Source organism: Geotrypetes seraphini, chromosome 8 (assembly GCF_902459505.1).
Source record: "Geotrypetes seraphini chromosome 8, aGeoSer1.1, whole genome shotgun sequence".
Classification (NCBI taxonomy): Eukaryota; Metazoa; Chordata; class Amphibia; order Gymnophiona; family Dermophiidae; genus Geotrypetes; species Geotrypetes seraphini.
This window is the reverse complement of record NC_047091.1, coordinates 130,971,479-130,996,341: the sequence shown is the minus strand read 5'-3', so window position 1 is coordinate 130,996,341 and position 24,863 is coordinate 130,971,479. Positions and strand designations below refer to the sequence as shown.

At 43.5% G+C, this 24,863-nt stretch overlaps 1 protein-coding gene across 2 annotated transcripts in view; it reads right to left on the bottom strand.

Moving 5' to 3' along the window:
* Positions 1-23,887, bottom strand: part of BCR (BCR activator of RhoGEF and GTPase) — a 49,917-nt gene extending 26,030 nt beyond the window's left edge. The window contains exons 1-3 of one of the 2 annotated variants that reach the window (XM_033955776.1): positions 22,350-23,887; positions 7,242-7,411; positions 6,880-6,984 (exon numbers count right to left, since the gene is read on the bottom strand). In XM_033955776.1, coding sequence (XP_033811667.1) covers positions 6,880-6,984; positions 7,242-7,411; positions 22,350-23,673 — 1,599 coding nt within the window. In that variant the 5' untranslated portion in view covers positions 23,674-23,887. Of the gene's footprint in view, positions 1-5,324; positions 5,467-6,879; positions 6,985-7,241; positions 7,412-22,349 lie in introns of those variants that run through there. The other variant, XM_033955777.1, reaches the window with a different exon arrangement.
* Between the last annotated feature and the right edge of the window lie 976 nt (positions 23,888-24,863).

The window sequence follows — 24,863 nt, the reverse complement described above, 5'->3', positions numbered from 1 at the left end:
ATGCAGCCACATATGCGATGGTGACATCATCCAGAAAGTGCTGGGAGAGAGAGAGTTCCCCAGAGCCCAGAAAAGCCTTTACTGGGCATTTGCAGCTGTTCCTGTGTGCCCCATAATCCAAGAATGCTGCAGGTTCCCTTATCTGTTTCAGCTAATCAGATGCACAGTGATGTTCTCCAATTTCTTTCTTTTCTAATCATCCATTATAACAGAAAGACCAGGGTTCACTTCAAGCCCTGTTCTAAACTGCCATAAAACCATGACTACTACTGGCATATATGACCACTGAATATGCCATTTCAGAGCAAGATATGACCCTTTGTCTTATCTGCAGTATGTCCATGTCTATTTATGCTAAAATTATACAAGCTTTCCTTGTAGGAGTATCTGCAGCAACCTGGGAAAGTCTCTAATTAGCCCATGCTTCCCCAGCTGCTTTGCCCCTGAATAAAATTAATCTCCTTTGAGACAGCACTCAGCAGTGCCAAATTAACTAGGGGAGTTCCCACTACCCAAAAATTGATCATGCACAGTATCTGTGAGTAATAAACACAGTAAAGACAGTCAATGGCAAACCTTCTAGGACACAGAGCCCCACTAATAGCTCAGTTTTTCTCTTCTCCAGGATGCCTCAAAAGCGGTTCATAGACAACAGCGCGAAAGACAAAGGCGCACCCGGACAATTGAGCGCAGTGTGGAGGCACGCACCGCTCAAAATTACTGATTTTAGGGGCTCCGAAGGGGGTTTTTGTTGGGGAACCCACCCACTTTACTTAATAGACATCGCGCTGGCGTTATTGGGGGTTTGGGGGGTTGTAACCCTCCACATTTTACTGAAGTGGATAGAATTGCTAATCAATGTGATGGATATGCTTGTTTTTGAGCATAACTTAAACAGGGAAAAAGTGAAGTTTTCAGTAAAATGTGGGGGGTTACAACCCCCCAAACCCCCCACAACACAGCGCGATGTCTATTAAGTAAAATGGGTGGTTCCCCCCCACACACCCCCTTCAGAGCCCTAAAAACAGTAATTTTGAGCAGTGCGCGCCTCCACGCTGTGCTCAATTGTCTGGGCACGCCTTTGTCCCGGCACGCTTTTGACCTGACACCCTCAAAAGCTGCCTGGTATGTGGGCAAGTCCAGCTTCAATGTCACTGACCGGGAAAAAATTCCTCAATTTCATCAATATAAAAGGTTAACATTCTCAACACTTAGCCACTTACACCTCTTGAGGAGAAACTTCTTGAGGGGAAAGGAGAGGGATGAAGACAAATCCTCTTCCTCCCCCAACTACCCCACCCCCTCAGTTCTCATAATAATCAAAAGCTTTTATCAATATGACAAAAATATACATGAGGTAGTATCAACTCTGAGGCTTTGTGCGCCAAGCCAAATACAAGTCCCAAGCTTTATGAAAGATATTAAACCAATGTATCTCAAACTGTGTGCCACGGCACAAGTGGTGTGCCTCAAAGAGATTCTGGGTGTGCCAAGAGAGATTCCAGAATTTTACTTTATTTTTTAAAATTCTCTTCATAAGTATACACTAGGATAGATGACATGTATATTGCTTACGCAAGAGTCTGTCAATGTTATGAGCATGTGTGTGTAAGGATACAACCACCCAGACAAGTATTCTTTGATGTGATGTAATTTTAATTTTTATGCAGTAGTTATCCTAACTTGAGCAACAAAGCAATCAAGGTTTGTTTGCTTGTTGATTATCGAGCCGCATTTTGAGTTAATTTGCACTCAAAAACAAGCATATCCATCACATTGATTAGCAATTCTATCCACTTTAGTTTCACCATTGTTACAATTACTCATACATAGCTTAAAGTACTTTAAATAAGTAACTCTCAATTGTAATTTTTGGTTGGTTTTGCAATTTTATAATTTTAATTATAATGTGCCACGAAAAACATTTGCTCCATTTAGTATGCCAGAGCTAAAAAGGTTTGAGAGACTCAGTATTAAATGTTCATATTTAAAGGCAGTCAATTTAGAAATTAAACAAATATACACCCTTTTTTTTTTTTTTTTTACAAAACCGCGATAGCGTTTTTTTTGCGCAGGGAGGTGTGCTGAATGCTCCTTGCTGCTCCAGAAGCTCATAGGATCCTATGAGCATCCTACAAGATGTGGAATCCTACAAGATGTGAAAAATGTACCTCTAACTTCACACTCCCTGCAGCAAGATTCAGTGCCTTAACATCTTTGATAATGAAACTAGGGTGAAGACGCCACTTATAGAAGATTTTGTACCTATTTTCTATTGGTGAGACTGTTATAGAGACCTTAAACAAATGCTTAAAAGATTTAATTCCACTGAAGCGCAGTGTTATTATGCTCCAGATATTTCTCCCACCGTAGGATATGACACTACACTGGGCTTCTTTATTTGCTTTTACCTCCTCTCCCTGTGCCAGTGCTTTATCTAATATTGTTTCCTTTAATTCGAATTCCTCCTTCCCTCTACGTCTATCAAAATCTCAAAGCTGGTTATAGTGGAAGAGGTCTACTACTACTATTAATTATTTCTATAGCGCTACAAGACACAAGAGGTCCTTATATAAAGTACCATATTCTCCAACTAATATTTCAAAGGGCTTTATCTCACCCCCTCCCATATTTGATTCAGCGTGCGCAGTGATTGCTTTGCCCAATGGAGAAAATCTGAGAGATAAGAAATCGGGGTAAGAAGAAAATATTTTGTATCTGGAAATAATTTATGACACTGTACTATCCAAGCTGCTAATGGTGTTCTCATAAAGATATTAACCTCCGAAAGGATTTGCCTCAGTCTAAGAGGAGCCAGGGCAATGCCCAAAGAGGGATACTTTCAATCAGTAATTGCTCTATATCACCAAGCTGCAGATTATAACTGAATGGGTGAATATCTCTTCTAAACCCTGGCTTCATATGGAACAAAGTGTGGAACTCGCATAGCCCCTCTTTAAGTTGACAAAACAGAGCTCTTCCCAACCATGGTTTCTTCTTCCAGATGTAGGAGAAAACTCTTCTATTTAAAATATAAAAGAAACATTTAGGGATTTTTATTGGTAACGCCATAAATAAATATAATAACTTAGGTAGGATCACCATCTTGACTGCATTAATATGCCCAAGCCTGGAAGTATCCAACCACTATCCTCAGGATTCTGGGCCACATGGCAGCTATAGTCAATGACTACCTCTCACGAGGCTCCACATAGTAGTTGAAATTTCAATGGCATCAAAACAGTCATCCCCATCAACCCCTCCTTCTGGCACACCCTTCAGGGATGGCACCATTTAACTAACCAGTATCTCAGCAGCCTGTTCTAGCATCCACAGATGCCTCTCTCACAGCTTCTCAATCTACGTCCTCGGAGCAGCAAGTCCTCTCATGAAAGGAGTTTTCACATTAAAGTACCTAGAACTCCATACTATCTTCAAAAACTGGGTTGTAGATAAAGTACTACTCATACATACAAACAATCAGATTGCCATAATAAATCAGGGCATATCCGGCTCCTGCAATTGTACCATGAAATGACCAGAATCTGGCACCTTATGTTTTTCCTCGACTGCTTCCTGATCAGATGTGAGACTATCAGACAAACAGAAACAGAGAGCAGACTCACTCAGCCACAGGCTGGATCTCCACGAATGGTTTCTTGACTATGGGCCAATCATCTTTTCATGTAATGGTGCATGCCAGAGATCAACCTGTTTACTACTCAGCTCACCTCCAAATGTTCAATATTCTGCTCCCAATGATTAACAATGAACCCATCTTGTATAGGATATTTTTACAATCCACCATTATTAGGGCCTCATACATGCCTTTCCCTCCGATTCTATTACCTCGAGGACCAAAATAACAAATACAGGACTCTGTTCACCTCATCCTAGTTACCCCATTTTGGTCTCACCAAATATTGTTCCTTTACATGATCACCCTGGCGATAGTGGATCCGAACCCCTAGAAACCCATCTTTTAATACAACAAGAGGGCAATCCCCATCATCTGAACTTGTACCTTACCACTGACAGCTTGAACAATGAAGGACAACTAATCTGTACATTACTTGTGCTTCAGTATATTAGAAATCTCATTGTTGCTTCCTGGCAACATTCTATCACGAACTTCTAACAGTTTAAATACGGTCAGTTTATAAACTGGTGCAGAATCAACCAATCAAAAAACATCTAAATGCCAGGTCTCTGCAATGTTGATACCTCTTTTCTCTCTCTGAGGCTGTACAAGGTCACTTTAGGGCCATTGCAATATACCATGAACCAGTTAACAAGCCAGCGTTCTTTCACATAAGAACATAAGAACAAAAGAAGTTGCCTCCGCTGGGGCAGACCAGAGGTCCATCCTGCCCAGCGGTCCGCTCCCGCGGCGGCCCACCAGGCCCACCGCCCGAACAGTGGTCCCTGACCAACCCTATAATTTACCTCCAATCCTGTCCCTATAACCTCACCTCCACTCCCATCTGTACCCCCCAATCCCCCCGTCCTCCAGGCACCCGTCCAGACCCTCCCCGAAGCCCTGCAGCGCACCTCCGCCCATCACATCCTCCGGCAGCATGCTCCACGCATCCACCACCCTCCGGGTGAAAAAGAACCCCCCGGCGTCCGTTCCAAACCCCTCCCCCCCAACCTCTCTGAGTGCCCCCTTGTACCCCTGGCCCCCCCAGCCTGAAAAATCCATTCCCGTCCACTCTCTCCACGCCCCTCATAATCCCAAAGGCCTCCATCATGTCTCCCCTGAGTCGTCGCTTTTCACCCCATGACTTATGACAGGTCTCATGCATACAATGCTATACTCTGTCAATCCAATTTAGGGACAAAATATCATACTAGCTCAGGTCACATATCCTCCCTTGAGCCCCCAGAGGATGTGCCAAATTCCTTTCATCAAAAAAAATTATCCTCATCATCATCTCTGTATGAAGGGGCAGCAAACTTCAAGTGCTAGTGCACTACCTTCCCCTATACACATTTCTTCCCCAATAGGGCAGTACTCTTCACCAACCCAAAGTTTCTCCCAAAGATGGTTGCTATTTCCATCTCAAACAATCACTCAGCGAGGCCCCCCTTCACACTATGAACCAAATTGCAGCAATGCTCACTGCCATTTATCTCCTTTGATCCTAACAAACTAGGCATGCAGGTTAATCATGCATACCATCTCCAACTGGATATCCAAACTGCATCAACTTCTGCTATTCTCAGGCTCAGGTCCCTCTGCCATGCAGGACAGCAGCACACCACACCACACCATGCTAACTCCAAGCCACTATCATCTGTTGCCAACCTCAGATCCGACTCACCAGTGGACAATCTAAGGCTGCCACCTGGTCCTCCATTGTAGCACTTCATCGTAGCACTCCATCGTAGCATCCATCACATAGCACTTCTGCTTCAATCTGTCATCCAGATAACATGAGGCCTTTGCAAGTCTTACAGAACCTCTTCACGACTGCTTCAGCTCCAGATTGTCCATTTTCTGCTTTCCAAGGCTGCACAGACCGATACTAATGAAGCGGCTCTGGAGTCACCACATGTGGCTGCATCCCACCCTGCATGTTGACAAAAAACAGCGTTACTTAGCTGTAGTGGGGGGTTTCTCCATAGACAAGATAAGCAGGCACACAGTCCTTCCCACCTTCTCCACTCATTTGAACCTGCTGTCTCTGTACCAACTGAAGCAGGCACTCAAATGGCGATAGTGTCATCCAGAGTGTGCATCACCCTGTTGTGTACGGAGAACCCCCCATTACAGATAAGCAACTCCACTTTCTCTGGACAAACTGAAATATAAAAACGGTCAGAAATACAGCTTGGCTGAAGAAACTAGTCAGGAATTTTCAACAATTTCTTGCCATACTAGTGGTATGGGAGATCACTGAACATGGAACCAGTACAGAGTAAGACATGAGGGACACTTTTCTTTAGGAGATGTTTTGGTATAAAATCAATTGTACTTAGATAACAGCATAAGAAGGTATACAAATAAGTTCTAACTCATGTATAGACTAGTGCTGCCGATTCAGAGAAAAATATTTCGATTCAATTCACCCTGTTGAATCGATTTTTCGATTCGATTCACTGTTAATGACACAGCTTTTTAAGTTTAAACATTTTATTTAACCAAGGCAATATCATATCAAAAATTCCCAGCTTCCATCCCCCGCTCCCCAGACTCACCAGCCCCCCTGCTGATTCCCAGCTTCCATCCCCAGCCCTCCAGACTCACCAGCCCCCCTGCCGATTCCCAGCTTCCATCCCCAGCCCTCCAGACTCACCAGCCCCCCTGCCGATTTCAGCTTCCATCCCCAGGCCCCCAAGACTCACCAGCCCCCATTCCGATTCATTTACTTACTGGACTGGATATTAAATCGCGGGAAGAGAGAAGAAATGCGGGGAAAGAGCCAGCCAAAAATAGTATTTGCTGCTGCCGAGGTTTGCTGCACGAGGTCCGCTCGCTCGCCGATTGACTCTCCCACTCCTTTCATTTCTTCCAATGTAACTTCCGGTTTCGCAAAACCAGAAGTTACATTAGATGGGTAGAGTCCAGCGGCTGGCGGCGTGAAATATCCTGAACTCGTCTTGAATCGGTAAGTCCGGTTTTTAACAAAAACGCACCGATTCAAATCGATTCACCTGATTTGAATCGGTGAACCGATTTAAATCGTGAATCGGGCAGTACTAGTATAGACACTGCATTATTCCCTATGTGCCCAAACAAGTACTCATTCAGCATATTTGTTACAGACTGTTACAAATAACGTAATCCAAGTTTTCCAATCAATAAATAGATTTTCCATTCCAACACCACTCAAGTGCTGTTGACTCCTTACAATGGCCTAGCTTGAATATGCTTACCAGAAGAAGTGCCTCAAGGTGACTGAGGTAGATCTCTTCACTGGCCAAAATTCCTGACAAAACCCATTTTCGCATCTCCAGGCCTTTCTCCAAATCCGGTTCACTCTATGGTAAGAAAAACAGAACTGTTAAGAAATTCTTTTCCATGAAGAGTCTTCCTTCCATCCCCCTTCCTCATTAACAAACATGTGGTTAAGCAGAATATAAATACATACAGTTAAAAGATACTCTAGTGTCCCACTGAGAATCCTTATCTGGCACCATAACATTGTGCTTATCATACACTGTAGCAGCAGCAGCCTTCTCCAACTGACTACCTTCAAGAGTCTCTTCCCTACTAGCTCCCACTGCTCAGGACTCACAGATTTCATGGACTCCAAGGAACCCGAGGACAGGGTGTTGCGGCTGTTACAGCGCGGCGAGGATGCTGGTGAGTCATCCACATATTGCATCAGGTCCTGGTGCTGGCGGTGCTCCTCCACATGATCCAAATCATAGCTATAGCTGGGTGGTGTGCCAGTAAAGGAGGCATCTGCAAAGAAGAAAGCCCAGGAATAGCAGCAAGAAGCTCCATGCTCAAAACACAGCCAAAAATGTCAGCCCTCATTTCAGGTGGTTACTGGCAAATCTGTGGAACAGCTTAGCTGTGGGGACAATCATGAATAAAGTGTGAAATGGGTCTGTGTCTGTGGGTGAACATTTCAGCCCAGAGACTGATAACCTAGAATTCAAATTCTATGGTCTTGGGCAAGCCACTTAGTCCTCCCTGCCCCAAATAGAAAACAGACCATACATTCTCCAGGGACAACTACATTTTTACTGCATTTGTAAATAGTTTTTACCTTTGTAAATCTCAGCTTAAGTAATATTCACATCTAAACTCCAAATCCATAAAGACATCTTTCTGTTGAAGGGATCCATAACTCTGCTTATAAGAGATTGTTTGGTTTTATGATATCAAAAATCTAATACAAAGCAGCTTTACATCTATAAAAGTAACAAATGCAAATAAATGAAAGGCGCCTGCAAAGTACAGGTACAAGATCCCTTATCCAAAATCTTTGGAATGATAATGTTAAGTCAGCAACTTTCAAACCCTCTAACCTTTTCTGTTTCTTATTGCCACCCTGGAATCTGCAGCTCTCCACTTTCCAGCCTTCTGACCTGAATTGCATTGGTTTCAGCGTGTGTCGCATTGGGGAAATTAACTACTTCTGTTTCCCATCAAATTTCAGTTTCCAGAGTTCTTTGTTTTTTTGAAATTGCAGATAAAGAATCTTGTACCTGTACCCTTAAAGTCACTGCAGAATCCTTTCAATTGGAAATGAACTTGAGAGAAATTACTTTTGGCATATCTCAGTATATATACATTTACTGCTTTTTCTTCTTACAACATTGACAATTTTACTGCTTTTTCTCCCTTTTGAAAGATGGCATCTTCAGTTTGGTTCCATCCCACCCTGGTTCCATCCATCCCATGATCCTTCTGGAATAGACTCAACATTGTTCAGGTTCTAACAATTTCTACCACTCTCTTCCCTGAGGCATCTTCTCATCCACATATTGAAACTCTAGAGGTCTCCCTGTCTGTGTGGCCCTGCATGTGGAATAAAGAGCATGATTGAGAACTTTCTAATTAAGATGCTCTTATATATTGCCTTTCTTGAACAAAAGTTCTGCCTAAGCAATATAAACTAGGGCTCCAAGGGCAGTGGAAAATGTCAGTTTTTCCTTAAGCGCTCAGTATAGGCCTTAACTTCTGAAAAGAGAGGCAATATGTAGCTGCATACCTTTCAAAATACTTTTGGCAGCAGTTTACATGCATAGTATGCTCAGGGAGCTCATTGTGAGCAACCCTAAGAATTTCTGACGATTACCTAAGGTGGGATCATAAACCCAAATGAACAATTTTGCCCCTGATGAAGGCATGGAGGTACCACAACATGTTGGGCATGCGATATTATTTGATTTTGACCAATCTATTATAGTCACTGGCTTTTAGTAGGCTGCATCTGTATTGGTTGCTTTACCTCTGTATAAGTAGTTGCAAACTGATCCTGCCATCATTTCATTTTTATGTATTTATTTCTAAAGAAGTGTGTCATATCACTCCACCAAATTTCTTTCACCAGAGCTCTCACCAAGTCTTGCTAAGTATCTTTATATAGTGACCCTGCACCACTATATTTATACTGGTAACATGAAAACCTAGAAAGCACCTACAGATCACTTGTATGAAAAAATAACAAAATATTCTTAGGGATCCTTTTACTGCAGGGAAATATTAATAGGAGGAAATATTTTTCACTCAGAGAACAGTTAAGATCTGCAACGCATTGCCAGAGGTTGTGGTAAAAGTGGATAGTGTAGCTGGTTTTAAGAAAGGTTTAGGCCAATTTCTGGAAGAAAAGTCCATAGTCTGTTATTAAGACATGGGGAAGCCTCTGCTTGCCCTGGATCGGTAGCATGGACTATTGCTACTCCTTGGGTTTTGGCCAGGTACTAGTGACCTGGATTGGCCACCATAAAAACGGACTATTGGCTTGATAGACCATTGGTCCGACCCAGTAAGGCTATACTTATGTTCTTATGTTAAGGTGCACTAATGATTTATATATTATACAAGGTATTAATTTTAATAGTTTTATCTTATTATCTTTGAATACAATTGGCATGGGCATATGTTTTTGTCTATCTGACATGAACAACTGATATGTACTTTTTACATATTTTTATTCATAGCTACCACTTAGTAGAAATATAGTTTAATGTCTGTTTTAATAATCAGCTTGTTTTGTAATAACAGTCATTCAGTATGTCTATGCCTAAAACTTTTTGTAGTTTCAGATATATCTATATCCACTGGAAATTGTACAGTTTATAATGTTTCATACATTTACAGATTTGTAAGTTTTCTGTGTTTGATTTTATCTGTGGCTCTAGATTGCTCTAAATCCTGATGCAGGCAGCACTAAAACACAGCACCATATTGAGTCCATCAAGCCCAGTAGCCCATTCTCACGGTGGCCAATCCAGGTCCCTGCTACCAATCCAGGGCATGCAGTGGCTTCCCCCGTGTCTTTCTCAATAACAGACTATGGACTTTTCCTCCAGGAAATTGTCCAAACCTTTCCTAAAACCAGCTACGCTATCCGCTCTTACCACAACCTCTGGCAACGCATTCCAGAACTTAACTATTTATCAAGTGAAAAAATATTTTCTCCTATTGGTTTTAAAAGTATTTCCCTGTAACTTCATCAAGTATCCCCTGGTCTTCGTAATTTTTGACGGAGTGAAAAATCGATCCACTTGTACCCGTTCTACTCTACTCAGGATTTTGTAGACTTCAGTCATATTTCGCCTCAGCCGTCTCTTTTCCAAACTGAAGAGCCCTAACCTTTTTAGTCTTTCCTCATATGAGAGGAGTTCCTTCCCCTTTATCATCTTGGTCACTCATGTTTTTATATACAGTATTTGTTTTACATAGACATGGCATTTTTTTTTATTATTATTATAAACTTTGACTCCAAAGTTTCCCTTTTCTACTTTTTGTTGGTCCTCCCCTATTTCCTTTTCTTTAGTATTTTTTCTATACAGGACTTTTCTCCTTTCTGATGTTTGTTCTACCTCTTGCAAAAAACAAAAGAAAAACTGCAGACTAAAACGTACAATATGCAGGCTATGTTTATTGTACCAAATATTAATGCAGTTACTAATATCACCTTATTACAAACCAAGGGACTCAACATGGTCTGTGTTTTGGAGAACACACCTTCTTCAGGGGTCCATGGTTGATAAGGTTTAGGATAAACTGCAATAAAAATGGTATAAAGCAAACGCCTGCAAGCCAGCAGTGCAACGCCAAAAATAAAGGTAAAAACCTCTTGACCAGATATCTACTCCTTATATATGTTTTCGTTCTGGAATCTTTGGTATATAGTATCAAATTCAAATTAGTTTCATAAAATGCTACAATTATGTGATATATAATGTATATTTATGAAAGATTAGGTTCTTACCTCTGCTAATTTTTCTTGTAAATACACTCTCTATTCCTGGACAAGTAGGTTATGCATCTCCAGTAACTAGATAGCTTGTAAACTCATTTACATAACTTTCTTGACCCTCCCCTCTTATCTCAGGACTACCCTCAGGAATTCAGTTTGTAGAAAAGCAGACATTCACCTGTAAAGGACAGACAAAATGGGGAGGCACGGGGAAACTCCCTGCCAATCAGTTTAATCTGTTCGTAACACGAAATATCACAACAATCATACAAAATTGAAACAGGTTATAAAACAGTATAAACCTGAAACAAACCGTGCTATAGACACAGCCTGCACTAATGGAAGGGGGTGCTACAACTAGGAACCTCCAAGGAAAAGTGTGAAACAAACTCGGATGGAACTCCTGGACTTCAGATTTTCTGGCCAGCTTTTCTAGGTTACCTGTACTGGTTAAGGCAGACAATCGGCGAATCAGCAACTCCCAGGACAGGTTCCAGGAATGTGGCATGGATTTACAAGAAAGATTAGCAGAGGTAAGAACCTAATCTTTTGTTCTTGTACAATCCCACTCTATTCCTGGACAAGTGGGACGTATCAGAGAAGTCCCGTAAAATCAGGGTGAGACTGATGAGCCCACTGCCAAAACAAAGGAACCAAAGCAGCATCCTAATTGATTGCAACACCGATCCTGCAAAACTTGGCAAAAGTATGGAAGGAGGGAGAAGGATGTGATGTCACAGCCCATGCTGGCCGTTCAAGTCCTGGGCTCCACTGGACTTGGCCCTTTTTTTGCAAAAATTAGCAGTTAAAATTATTTTCCCCCTCCCAACGACGGAGCATTAGCTATCTGATCAAAGGCTCATCACGGGAATATGCAAAGTGGCTTGGTGTCCCAACCAGACTTAGCAAATTTTGCTTATAAAGCTCTACCCACCTGCCAAGATGGCAGATGAGCAAGACAGCTTACCAACTGATCCACAGTCTGGAGCAGCAGAAACACTGGTGTCCGTGACCATATTAGACCCAATGTTGGATTTTCGCCAGCTGCTTGAGGAAATCAAGACAGATATCAAGGCAGTCCGATTGACTGCTCTCTCTGCGGACTTGCATGATGAAATCACTGAGTTAGGTGGGCAAGTAATGGAATCAGAGACTCGGCTGGAGGAGCACCAAGAAGCGACTGTTTCCTTGGAAACCTCGCTACAGGATTGTAAGTCTGCAAATATGTATTTTGGGACAAAATTGAAGAGTTGGAAAACAGGTTGAGAAGAAACAATTTCCGAGTTTGAGGTTTATCTGAGCTTCCAGAATATTCTGAATGTGACTCCACTATCCAGAGGCTGGAAAGCACACTCTTATCTAATTCATCTCACCCGCTAGCACAGGAAAATATTCTCCAAGAGCACACACCGAGCACTGGGTACACGAACATGCCGCAGGATATCGTAGTGTTTTTCCATCTTCAAATTGAAGGAACTTATCTAATCTACTGCCTGCAGGGTAGAGTCCTTTATTTGGGATACTTATCCGATTCAGTTCTTCCAGGATCTGGCTGCTACTACCTTGCATCACAGGAACAAATTGAGGCCCTGCATGCGGCTGTTGATTGACAAAGGTGTCAAATATAATTGGCAGCACCCCTTCGCACTTTCATTCTACTTAGAGGGAAAACTACAATGTTTGCACACCTTGGAAGAGGCTCAGAAGCTGCTCCCAGAGCTTATACCTTCTACAGCAACACCTAATAAGGTGGCGGACCCTTCTACCAATCACTTGTCTCATCTACTGCTCGCCCGAAATGGCAGAGGGCTTCTCAGGAAAGGGGGGCACCTGTTGCAACAGACCACAGCAGTTAAACTCTGAAAGGGTATCCCCATTCTTCTTGCCGCTTTGTCTGGCACCTTGACTTATACTTTGGTGCTACAGCAAGTGCATTTTTGGTTTTTCTACCTTGTTGTTGTTTATTCTCATGAACACTGGACTTGGGTACTCGTTACTTATTGCTTACATAGTTTTGAGTGTTTTTAGTGCTCATCATCACATGCTTTCCTTAGTGTGCTCAGTGATCTCTATGAGGTGGCTGGGAGAGAGGGGACCTGGAACTATGGGGGAAGACTTTTCCCAGTATAGATTTGTGAGAGCTGGGGTCTCTTGTGAAGCGTCATTCCTCCTCTCTCTTTATAGACACACCTGTGCTATGATGCGCTTGGTTATCCTGTTGGATTGATTGAGGGCGAGGGTGAGTTTGTTAGGGATTTTCTTTTGTGGCGGGGTTCTTTTTTTCTTTTAGTGGGGCTCTGGTTTCATACTTGTGCTCCAGGGAGAGTGGGAGGTTAGGTTTCTTTCTTTCTGCACTTTTTGTGGTGCTGTGACCTGAACAGATGGGTGAGATCCAATTTTTATCCCTTAATGTGCAGGGACTAAATATTCCTATTAAACTCCAATTGTTATTTCATGAAGCCATCCAGTTGAAAGATGATATATTATTTATCCAAGAAACTCATCTGATCCCCCATCACGAATGGGTATTCCTCAAACAATATTCACAGATTTTCTTAGTTTCCAAGAGATATCAGAGCAAATCTGAGTATTTTGTTTTCCCATCGCCTGCCTTGGCACATTATATCTACTGTACTGGACAAGGAAGGGCACTATGCCCTAGTTAAGGTGAAGCTTTACCAGAGCTGCTACACCTTTGTGAATATCTATGTGCCTAATTCGAAACAAGGATCATTTTTCAATTCTATTTCAGGTATTTTGGCTAACTTTGTGGAGAGCATCCTGATTCTGGAAGGGGATTTTAACCTTACAGTTGACCCCTGGTTGGATAACTCTAGCCCCTCGGTTTTGTATGCTGTGCAGGGCCAGTTTAAATTTTGCCGGTTCCTGGACCAATGGGGTTTCGGGGATGTCTGGGGCCGGTTTCATCCAGGGGTTCAAGATTATACTTTTTTCTCAATTAAACATTCCTCCTAGTCTCATATTGATATGTGATTTATGAGCACATTGGGGCTGGAGTGTGTACGGGACATTGCTAGTCACCCAAACACTTGGTCCGATCATGAGGCAGTCTCACTACTCTATACATGTGACACCAAGGGGTCCAGAAATAGACCGTGGCATCTTTCAGATCCTAAACATATTGCACAGCTGGAAGGTCAGATTCATGATTTCCTAGATATTAATGATACTTCTACGGTCTCTGACTTTATCCTTTGGAAAACCTTAAAAGTAGTCATGCGGGGCCATATCATCTCCCTACAGACATATGCTCTTTGAACTCGTCGGGAGCAGGAACTCTCCTTATGAGCACAAGTAGCTTCGTCATCATCGGCCTGTAAGGGCTCAGGTAGCACTCCTGAGTTGCTATCTCAACTTCATGTCTCCACCTTACCGTTACTTGAGCTTGAATTGGTTGACATCGCTGAGCAATTGAACAAAACAAGACAAGAACACTTTGAATATGATAAGATTAGCAGGCTTTTGGCCTATAAATTGCAGAAGTGTCAAGCTCATAACTGTATCACTTCTCTTTCTACAACTGAAGGTACTCTTCTTTCCAACCTAAAGGCGATTCAGCAAGAGTTTACTCAATTTTATCAACACTTATATACACCTCAGGCATCTCCCTTGGAGGAGATGCTTAATGGTTTTCTTACATCTTTGTACCTTCTATCATTTCCTCAGCGGAAAATGAGATGCTTTCTCAACCCATAAAGCTCAAAGAAGTTCTTTGGGCCACTGTTGATCTACCCCTATCTAAGGTGGTGGGAATGGATGGGTTCACTAATTGCTTTTATAAATGCTTTAGTAAATAATTGGCTTCTCTCCTGGTCTAGATGTATAACAGTATTGATTCTTGGAGATTGGCAGTGGTGACTCTCTTGCTTAAACCGGGCAAGGAGCCCCTTTCCTGTAGCTCCTATTGCCTAATTCCATTGCTGGGAACAGATTATAAAATCTATTCAAAGATTTTGGCAGCCAGACTGCAACAGGTGCTGCCACAGACAGTACACCCTAACCAGGCAGGTTTTATTGAAGGACGGAAGACTTTTGATAATATTTGAAAGATTTCACCTTCTTGGGATACTGCTCGTAGTTCCCATACTCCAGCAATACTTTTGTTACTCATGTGGAGAAGGCTTTCAACAGGGTTTCCTGGCCCTTTATGTTGATGACATTGCGGCAAGTTGGGATATCGGGGGTTTTTTTGCACTGGGTACAAGTACTTTATACACACCCCTTGGTATTGTTAAAAATAATCAATACACGGAGCCCTTCAAGTTGCACCAGGGCACTTGACAGGGCTGCGCCCTTTCCCCCCTATTATTTGCACTTTCCTTTGAACTGCTGGCTCACATGATTCAGACATCCGTGGAAATCATGGGTATTGCTCTGGGGGGGAAAGGAGCATCGTTTATTATTATTTATAGATGATATCTTACTCACTGTGGGTGACCTGAGACAATCTCTTGAATCTTTGATGGATATCTTAGAGCGATATGGCCTGGTTTCCGGATTCAAGGTTAATATGGAAAAGTCAGAGATCCTTAATATCACACTACCGGATACAGAGGTTCAGTATTTGCGCTCCCAGTTTCCATTTATATGGGCACCTAAATATATTCGCTACTTGGGGGTGAATTTGACTAGATCCCCACTGGAGCTTTATTGTCATAACTTTCCTCCAAAGTTAAGAGAACTTATAACTGATCTTTATAGGTGTGAGGGATTGAGCACTTCCTGTTTGGAGCAGATAAATGCTGTTAAAATGGTGGTCCTACCCAAATTATTGTACTTGTTTATGGCTCTCTCAATAGATATTCCAAAATGTTTCTTCTTTTTGTTAAATAAAAAACGGTTTGCTTATATTTGGAAGAGGAAACCTCCCTGGATAAAAAGAACGATACTGTACCAACCAAAATCTAGTGGTGGCATGGGGCTTCCTCATTTTGCATTATATCACCAGGCAGCTCAGATACAGATAGTAGCAGAATGGATACAAGGTCCCACTAAGCCTTGGCTTCATCTGGAGCAGCAGTTGCTTGAGTCCATTCCCTTTTAGCCATTGCTTTGGCTTCCTCTAGACAGGATACACCAGCTGAAGAGCTTATATCAGAATATGGCATGTCTGTGTGAGATCTTTTACATTATCATCAGTTGTGTACTTTTATAAAGCGTATGGGGAGAGAAGAACTTGTACCCTATTTACTGCAGCTTTCTGTCTCCTTCATTACTGCCCTTCAGGGATACCGATACCTGAACACAGATTTGCGACACACCTCTTTGTGGCAGCTAAATTGGCTTTGGCTTGTTGGTGGAGGCAGGTAGCAATGCCCCCACTGGACATGGTACTGGTCAAACTAGACTATTTTTGCTTACTGTCTAAACTGACTGCTTTGTGACAGGGATTCCCATGTATCATGGCATAACTTGTAATGTTTCTTAGTACTTTCCTCTCCTTTACCTTTCTCCATAACATAAGACTTTATTTTTATGTCTAAAGACTTAAGATGTCACCATGGCATTGTGTACTTTGTGAAGATTGGGGGGAAGGGTCTGTTTTATGTTATTCTGATACTTTTTGGTATGTTTTGTTTACCTTTAAATAAAATCTTTTTTTTTAAAGTATGCAAGGAGGACCATGTAGCAGCCCTCCAAAAAGATCACCGATGCCTCTGCCCAAGAAGAGGAAATGCCACTAGTAGAATGAGCCCTCATAGACAGGGAGGGTTTCTTTCCGGCTGCAATATAGGTGGAAGAAAAACAGATCCATCTAGAAATGATGGCTTCTGAAGCTAGCCTGCCCTTACGGCAGGACCCACCAGTACGAACAGATAGTCAGAAACCCCAAACTTGTTTATAACCTCCGGGTACCGCAACAAAATCCTGAATGCATCCAGTGACTGCAACACCCTGTTGTACTCCCATGACCCAGAGAGAGAAAGTAGGAAGTCGAACCTTCTGATTAAATGAGGAAACTAGAGACCACCTTCAGAATAAAGGAGGGAACAGTATGCAGAAACACACTGTAAACCGGGATCCTAAGAAAGAGATCCCGGCAGGATAGAGCCTGAAGCTCAGAGGCCCTACAGTTGGAAGGAATGGCCACCAGGAAGACTGTATCCACAGTGAAATCCATTAAGTACACTTGCTCTAAAGGCTCATAAGGCAGACAAGCTAGAGACTGGAGTACAAGATTGAGATACCAAGTTAGAAAGAATGGCCACAGTGGAGGCCGAAGCCTGAGTGCCCCTCAGAAACTGGACAACATCCGGTGAGAGGCCAAAAAACCTCTCAGAGGCTTGGGACCCAGACAGGAGAGACCAGCGATTTGGGACCCTCATAAAGCCAACAGCCAGTCCCTTTTCCAGGCTGGCACAGCCGAATCTTCACGCCTTTGGATGCACCATGATCAATAACATCTCCAAGTTTTCGCCTAGGCTGCCACAGTTGACTTCCTGTGCAGCGCAGAAGAATAGCAATCACGCCCAAAGAGTAGCAGACTAAGGCCACGCGTTCAATAGCCAGGCCGTAAGACTAAAACAGTCCAGATTCTGAAGCGCTATTGGGTCCTGCGTTAGAAGACAAGGATAACATGGAAGATAGAGTCCCAGGTCCAGTTGCAGATGAACCAGGTCAGCGTACCACAGACACCTCGGCCAGTTGGGCGCCACAAGAATCGCCCAACTCCTGTGCGCCGTGATCCTTCTAAACAGACGGCCTATTTGTTGCCTGATTCACGCTGGCAGCTGAAGAACCAATCTATTGTCTTGATGACCACTAACACCATGAGATTGAATGTCAGACAATCCCACCGTTCCATTATGCAGCCGAACGCCCTCAGGAACAGAGACCATTCCCTGGGGTCCAGAATCTGACATCTGAGATAATCTGCCTGGATGTTGTCTACCCCAGCCACGTGTGCAGCTGGAAGTGCCACAAGGTGGTTTCCAACACTGAAAGCAAAGCTGGGTCTCTGCACATAGAGGTATGTTCCTGGTGTCCCCATGGCGACTGACAGAAGCCACTACCATGGCAGTGTCTGAAAAGACCCACATGGCCCGATTCCGGAGAAGACACTTGGAGTGGAAGAGAGCCAGCCAAAGCTCCAGGCGATTGATCAATCACTTCCATACCAAGGGGGAGGACCACTGACCCTGAACCGGACTGTCCAGGTAAAGAACACCCCAGCCGAAGAGGCTGGAATCCATCTTCAAGATCACCCACTCGGAGATCCAGAGGGGGAAGACCCCTGGACAGTGAAAAAGACTAGGCTGTTCTGAGCCTCCGCCCTCCAGGGGAGTCAAGCATGCAACAGATCCCACTGCAAACCCCAGTGGTAAATAAGCGCATCCTGCAGCGGGCCCTGGCCCAATGAACCACTTTGATCGTTGCTACCATAGACCTCAGGGCTGAAAGGGACTACCAGGCCTTCAAGACAAGACAATCTAGAAAGTTCTGGAATAAATGGCGAAGCTTCTCCTGGCGTGAGACAGGTAGGCAGCCTTTGTTCTGGCCCAGGGTGAAGCAAACCCCCCAGGTATTCAAAGTCCTGTGTCGGCTCAAGGTGACTCTTTAGAAAGTTTAAAGAAAACACGAGCAGAAAAGACTAGCTTCTACTGTCTAGCTTGTAGGAAAGCAACTGGATTCCTGAGGGCAGTCTTGAGGTAAGAGAGGAGGGTCTAAAAAGTTATGTAAACGAGTTTCTTACAAGCTGTCTAGCGGCTGGAGATGCATAACACACTCGTCCAGGAACAGAGTGCGATTGTACAAGAAAGATGGGAGTTACAACTTGGTGGGCACAAAAAACAACACCCCCCCCACCCACACACACACACACGTCATTGGCTCCATTCTCCATTTCAGTCTGTGTGGGTTCCACAAAAGGAGGTATGATGGTGGCTGTCATGATGAATGGAGTTCTCCAAGGAGAAAAAAAAGAGGAGAGAGACAAGTACATTCATGTAGCTCCTCAGTATGTTCAAACTTCTCTGAGGCGCCACAGAATGAATGTACTTGTATCTCTCCTTTTCCCTCTCCCTGGAGAATGCCATTTATTGAGACAGTCACTTATCTGTGTCCTTAACTTCCACCACCAACTCTAGATGCTGTTCCATCCATTTGGCTGCAACATACTCCTGGAAAAGACTTCTTGAGTCAGTAGGTCATGCTCCATCATTGATTCTATTCAAATCCAGGCTAAAGCCCACCATTTTGAGACTGTTTATAAATCTTAACCCCTTATTTGCCCGTTTGTAATCATGTAGAGTGCATTACAGTAATTCAGCTGTGGTGATGAAATCAGTGTTCCCTCTAAGCTGCGCTGGCGTGCGCTGGCGCACAAAATATTACATCCAGCGCACAAGTTTCACGTCACAGCGCACGGCGGGCAGGGCGGCGAGAGGAGAATCGGGCGAGTTGGCTCATAACTTGCTGGCGCCCGATATTTGTAGCGCACAGCGAAAAAAATTTTGCTCACAACACCCGCCCGCTTAGAGGGAGCACTGGTGATGATATGGCGTGAACCACTGTGAGAATACTTGCTTTCCTCAATGTATGGCGAGAGATGGCATAGTTGTTGCGGATGATAGGCAGCTTTCTGAAGGTTGTTTGGATTTGGTGGAGTGAGTTTCATTTATTATGAAAATGATTAAAATGACATGGTTTAACAATCAAATACTAGGCTTTTCTCCCAAGCCTTTAATGTGAAACCTCAGTCCTTGAGGGCTACAACCCAGTCCCAGTTATCAGGATTTCCCCAATGAATACCCATGAGATCTATTTGCACGTATTGTCTATTGCATTAAAATTTATCACATGAATATTTGAGAAAATCCTGAAAACACAGTGAGCATGAATAAGCATTTTCACACACTTTTTCTTGCTCAATATTCAATTTTTCCTTAAGTTAGCCACCTTATTGTTTACCACATATTACTCTATCTTATCCATTCCGTTTATTGTAAAAATCATGGAGGGACTAGTACACACCCAACTGATGGACTATCTTAATCAGTTCTCTCTTCTACACAAAACCCAATCCGGTTTCAGACCTTTATTCAGTACGGAGACAGTAATTGCAGCTATTTTAGACAACCTGCGCTATTGTTTAGCAGGGGCCTCAATGCATTGGTTATGCAATTCGATATGAGTTCAGCCTTTGACCTGGTAGACCACAGGAAAATGCTACAATGCCTAGACGCCATTGGTATCAAAGACGAGGTGCTGAACTGGTTTCGTGGCTTCCTTACATCCCGCACCTATCAGGTACGCTTCAATTATGAGCTTTCCAATACCTGGAGTAATCCATCCGGTGTACCACAAGGGTCACCACTGTCTCCACTGCTATTTAACGTCTACATGTCCTCACTGAGCTTGCAATTAACTCAGCTGGGGATAAAACTATTCAGTTATGCAGATGACTTCACGATTATAATCCCATTTGCTGACTATCTCAGAAACTATTCCCAAGGCTTCAGAAGCCATAAACATGTTGGAGCAATGGATGACAAACTTCAAGCTCAAACTTAATTCAGAAAAAACAAAATTCTTCATTGCTCTACCACATCCGTTTGACACCAAAACACCTCTATGCATCAATGAACTTAATCACCCCATCCAGCCCACCATAAAGATACTAGGTGTAACTCTAGACCAATGCCTAACCATGAAAGACCAGGTGGACTCCTTAATCAGAAAGGGTTTCTTCACTCTCTGGAAACTCAGATCCATTAAGGCTTATTTCAATACGTCGGCATTCAGAACCCTGGTCCAATCCCTCGTACTAAGTCAACTTGACTACTGTAACATCGCCTACTTAGCCATTTTACCAAAAAATATGCGACGTTTACAACTAATGCAAAATGCAGCGGTCAGACTAATCTTCGGACTAAATAAATTCGATCATGTATCATCCTGCTACCGATGGAAGCATGCATAAAGTTTAAATTCGCCCGTTTCTGCTTTAAAGCGCTAAACGGACTTGCCCCTAAATACATAACTGACCTTTTCTCCTTCTCTGCCAACAGACACAAGAGAAGCTCTCATTCCTACTTAGTTTTCCCCCCAGTTAGAGGTTGTAAACTGAAAAAACACCATGAACACCTTCTTTCACATCAAGCAGCATTGTGGGGTAAAGACCTAGATCAACTGCTTTCGCCCACTACTTATGAGGAAGTCAGAAAACGTCTAAAAACTCAACTGTTCCTAAAGTATCTAGACAACTGACCCATTCATCTTCTTTCTCCTCCATAGTGTTTCCTCTGTCCTGTTACGGTAATCTCTTTCTCCTCAACAACGCATTTCCGGTCCTATTAATTCTCCTCTTCTCCCCTCTTAAATTTAATCAATTTGTACCTCGCTTAATCTTTAGGAACCGCATAGAACTTAACGGTATTGCGGTATATAAACTGTTATTATTATTATTATCTCTCTGCCTCTGCTTATATCCTATGTAGTTAAGGTGTTGATATTGTAAGTAGACCTAGTGGTTAGGGCTGCAGCCTCAGCATCCTGAAGTTGCAGATTCAAGCCCAGCACTGCTCCTTGTGACCTTGGACAAGTCACTCAACACTCCACTGCCCCAGGTACATTAGTCATATTGTGAACTGCTTATAAGCAGAGTATAAATACAGGCAGTCCCCGAGTTACAGACACCCAACTTAAGTACGACTCGTACTTAAGAATGCGGTTACAGCTTCATTTGATTTCACTGAGTATTATTTCCAGTGGCATAGACTCCTACACTTCTCCTGTAACAGATTCAAGAATGATGCATGGCTACATTAACAACACTGTGTGGTTGTGCATGCTGTACCTTAGAGGGAACCCTGGTTAGGGACAGTTGGCCCTTTTGTCAGCTGGGAGCAGAAGTAAGCAGCAAGAATCTTAAAATCTACAAGTTTCGAGTTACATTCAAATCCAACTTAAGAACAGCTTTAAAAACATAACTTGTTTTTAACCTGGGGACTACCTGTACTAAAAATAAATAAATATATTTACAGCTATAATTGTCTATTACCTATGCATGGCTGTACATAAAGGGTGAATTTCTTCATAAAGGCAGTTAAGTAAGAGATTATTTATGTTAAAATTTATTTCCTCTATTTGTCTGCCTTGAATAGATTGTAAACTTTGTCAAGCAGGACCCGTCTCTTACATGTTTGTGTACAGCACTGCATATGCCTAGCCATAGAAATAATAAGTAGTGGTATTAGTGGTCAAGGCAAATAATATACTGGACAAATTCCTGGAGAAAGCATTCATAAAAACAATTTGTCAGACTTGGGGAAACCATCACTTATCCCTGGAAACAAGTTGTAAGAAACAAATCTACTTATTGGTACTTGTGACTCACACCGTGCAGTAACAATCAGATGCCTGGTTCAATGAACTTTGGTCTATTACTAAAAACTCTCACTCTACATGGAAACAGTACCCTCAGTTTAAAACCTTGCTCACCTGTATCTCCACGGAAGCAGCTATCCTGATTAGCTCTTACAGATGTAGCATCCCCATCATTCTGCCACATTAGCCCTGATCTCCGTATTCCTGTTATGGGAGTGTCAGAAACCAATACCTTGTGCTTCTGATGTTTTTGGGACTGGGGGGTTGGTGGGCTGCTGCTTTCTAATGACTGCTGGGAATTTTCAGATGGAGAACGGCTTTTTTCTCTGCAAAGGTGATAAGCAATAGGACTAGGGGAAATGTGACTGGATTGGCCGGAAGAGAAATCTTCCTCACTAGAGCTAAGATTCTCATTGGAACTACAGTCTGGGGTGTATCCTCCACCAATGTCCTCAAAACTCCCTGGTGAATATGACCTCTTGGGCCAAGTCAGATGCTTCTCCTGATCAGAAGAGTTTTGATGTGGAACAGGGACTTTTCCTTCTTCTTCCATCATCCCCCCAACATAAACACTTTGGTAAGGCTGATACTCTACAGACTGCCACTGGGACCGACCTCCCCCATTGGTATTGTTCAAGTTGTCTTTTAGGAATCTGGGGTTCAGCTCGGCATCTTCATACTCCCTATCATACCCATAGCTGCTATCGACTGAATAGCCTTGATAAGCCTTCTGATAATCCCCCAGCCCAGTGCTGCAAGGATGAGTGTGCACTGCCTTCTTGTGCTCCTGTTTCATGGCTTGAGTGCCCAGCGTACTGATCTTATCGGAAACATCGCGGTCATTGACTTTCACGAGGCCTCTCTCATGGTGGTATTCCATATTCACATAGAAAGGTCTCCCATCCCCCCTTTTAATCCTCTCGAAATTATATCTCAAAGCAGCCACGGTGCCGCTTCCTACGTCCCTATTCACAGCATCAGAGGAGCCATCCGCCTTCTGAGCAGCAGAGGTCTTAGGTCTGGAAGCCGTCCTCTCTTCTGCCTCTCCTGGAGCCTTGGTTTTATCTTCAGCGGCCACTGGCTCCTCTGGTCCTGCCCCCTGTGCTTTTCTCCGGGATGACATCCGTGGTTTCAGCTTCTCCTCCTCTCCGTGGCCGGACTGGCTAATCTCAGCCGCCTCCTCCTCGGGGACCCGGGACACCCTTTTAAAGCCCCAGCGCTGCCGATCGTAGCTTTTCCTCTCCTTGGCCAGTAGGGTTTGCAGGTAAATCATGCGGAAGCGCTCCTTGTTCACCTCCAGCTCCAGCCTGCGGATAGAGGCTTTACACGTATCCAGCTCCTGCTCGATATCCACCACCGACTTCAGCTCCATCCTCGGCGGCTCCGAATCTGGGAACTGGGCTCTCCAAGCCTCCACGAAGCCCACCGGCTCCACCATGGCCACGGAGGAGAAGGAGGCGGATCCTGAGCTTCACCCGTCCTAGAAACAGACACAGCACATCCTGAAAGAACGAGAACACCGGCGGCGGCGGCAGCTGGCTCAGCTTATTGTGTACCGCAAGAAGCTCCTCCTGCCTAACCCAGCATTCTTTGCTCCAGACGGAGCATTTCCGGTAGCCCCTCTGTCCTCCGCCTCTCTCCCTTCAAGTGCGTCTCGCTGACCCCTTCAAGACCCTAACTGAATCCGCATGCGCAAATTAAGTAGACCTATTGAATCTCCAGTGTGAATACAGAGCAACCTCATAGTGCAGTCTGTCACCCTTCAGCGAATTCATCTGTGTTAAAGGAGAGATCATTTCCATTGAGTTTAGCATACCCAATAATTTTGGAAAAGTTGGCTCGTCTAATCAGATGTGGAAATGGTTGATAGATGTCCTTGTAGAGATAGGGGTGCCAATGTGAAATAGTCCTGTAGCCAGTCTTTCTAATTTGGGTGAGGAATCCTGAACCTAAACGTAGGGAGGGGAGTAAAAAAATTTGCCCCATTTTCCATCCTGTCCAGCTCTCCATGCCACCCCCTATGACCACCAAATATCAGAGTTGGCAGGGATCCCTAAGCCCCACCAGTGGAACAGGTCCTCCACTAGCAGCCTGGCAGTACTGTACGTTCCATGGGCCTCTGCTGTGTCAGACCCTCTGCACTTGATCAGTTTTCACAAGAGTATGAAACCCAGAATTTGGAACCTAGGACAATACCAGGTGGACTTTACAGTATATGACCCAGAAATATCAAATAGACAAGTTAATTTAATCATGTATTTTTAGTGGGTATAAGTAATGGGCAGACTGGATGGACAATTCAGGTCTTTATCTGCCATCATTTACTAAGTTACTATGCAGACATGGTGGAGTGGTGTACCATGAAAAGTGCTACTGTCTGCCAGGTAGATGACCTACCTGTTCCACTGGTGGGACTTGGGAATCTCCATAGGAAAAACACAATCCCATAGACCAGTGGTCTCAAACTCAAACCCTTTGAGGGCCACATTTTGGATTTGTAGGTACTTGGACGGCCTCAGAAAAAAATAGTTAATATCTTATTGAAGAAATGACAATTTTGCATGAGGTAAAACTCTTTGTAGTTTATAAATCTTTCCTTTTGGCTAAGTCTTAATAATAATATTGTAA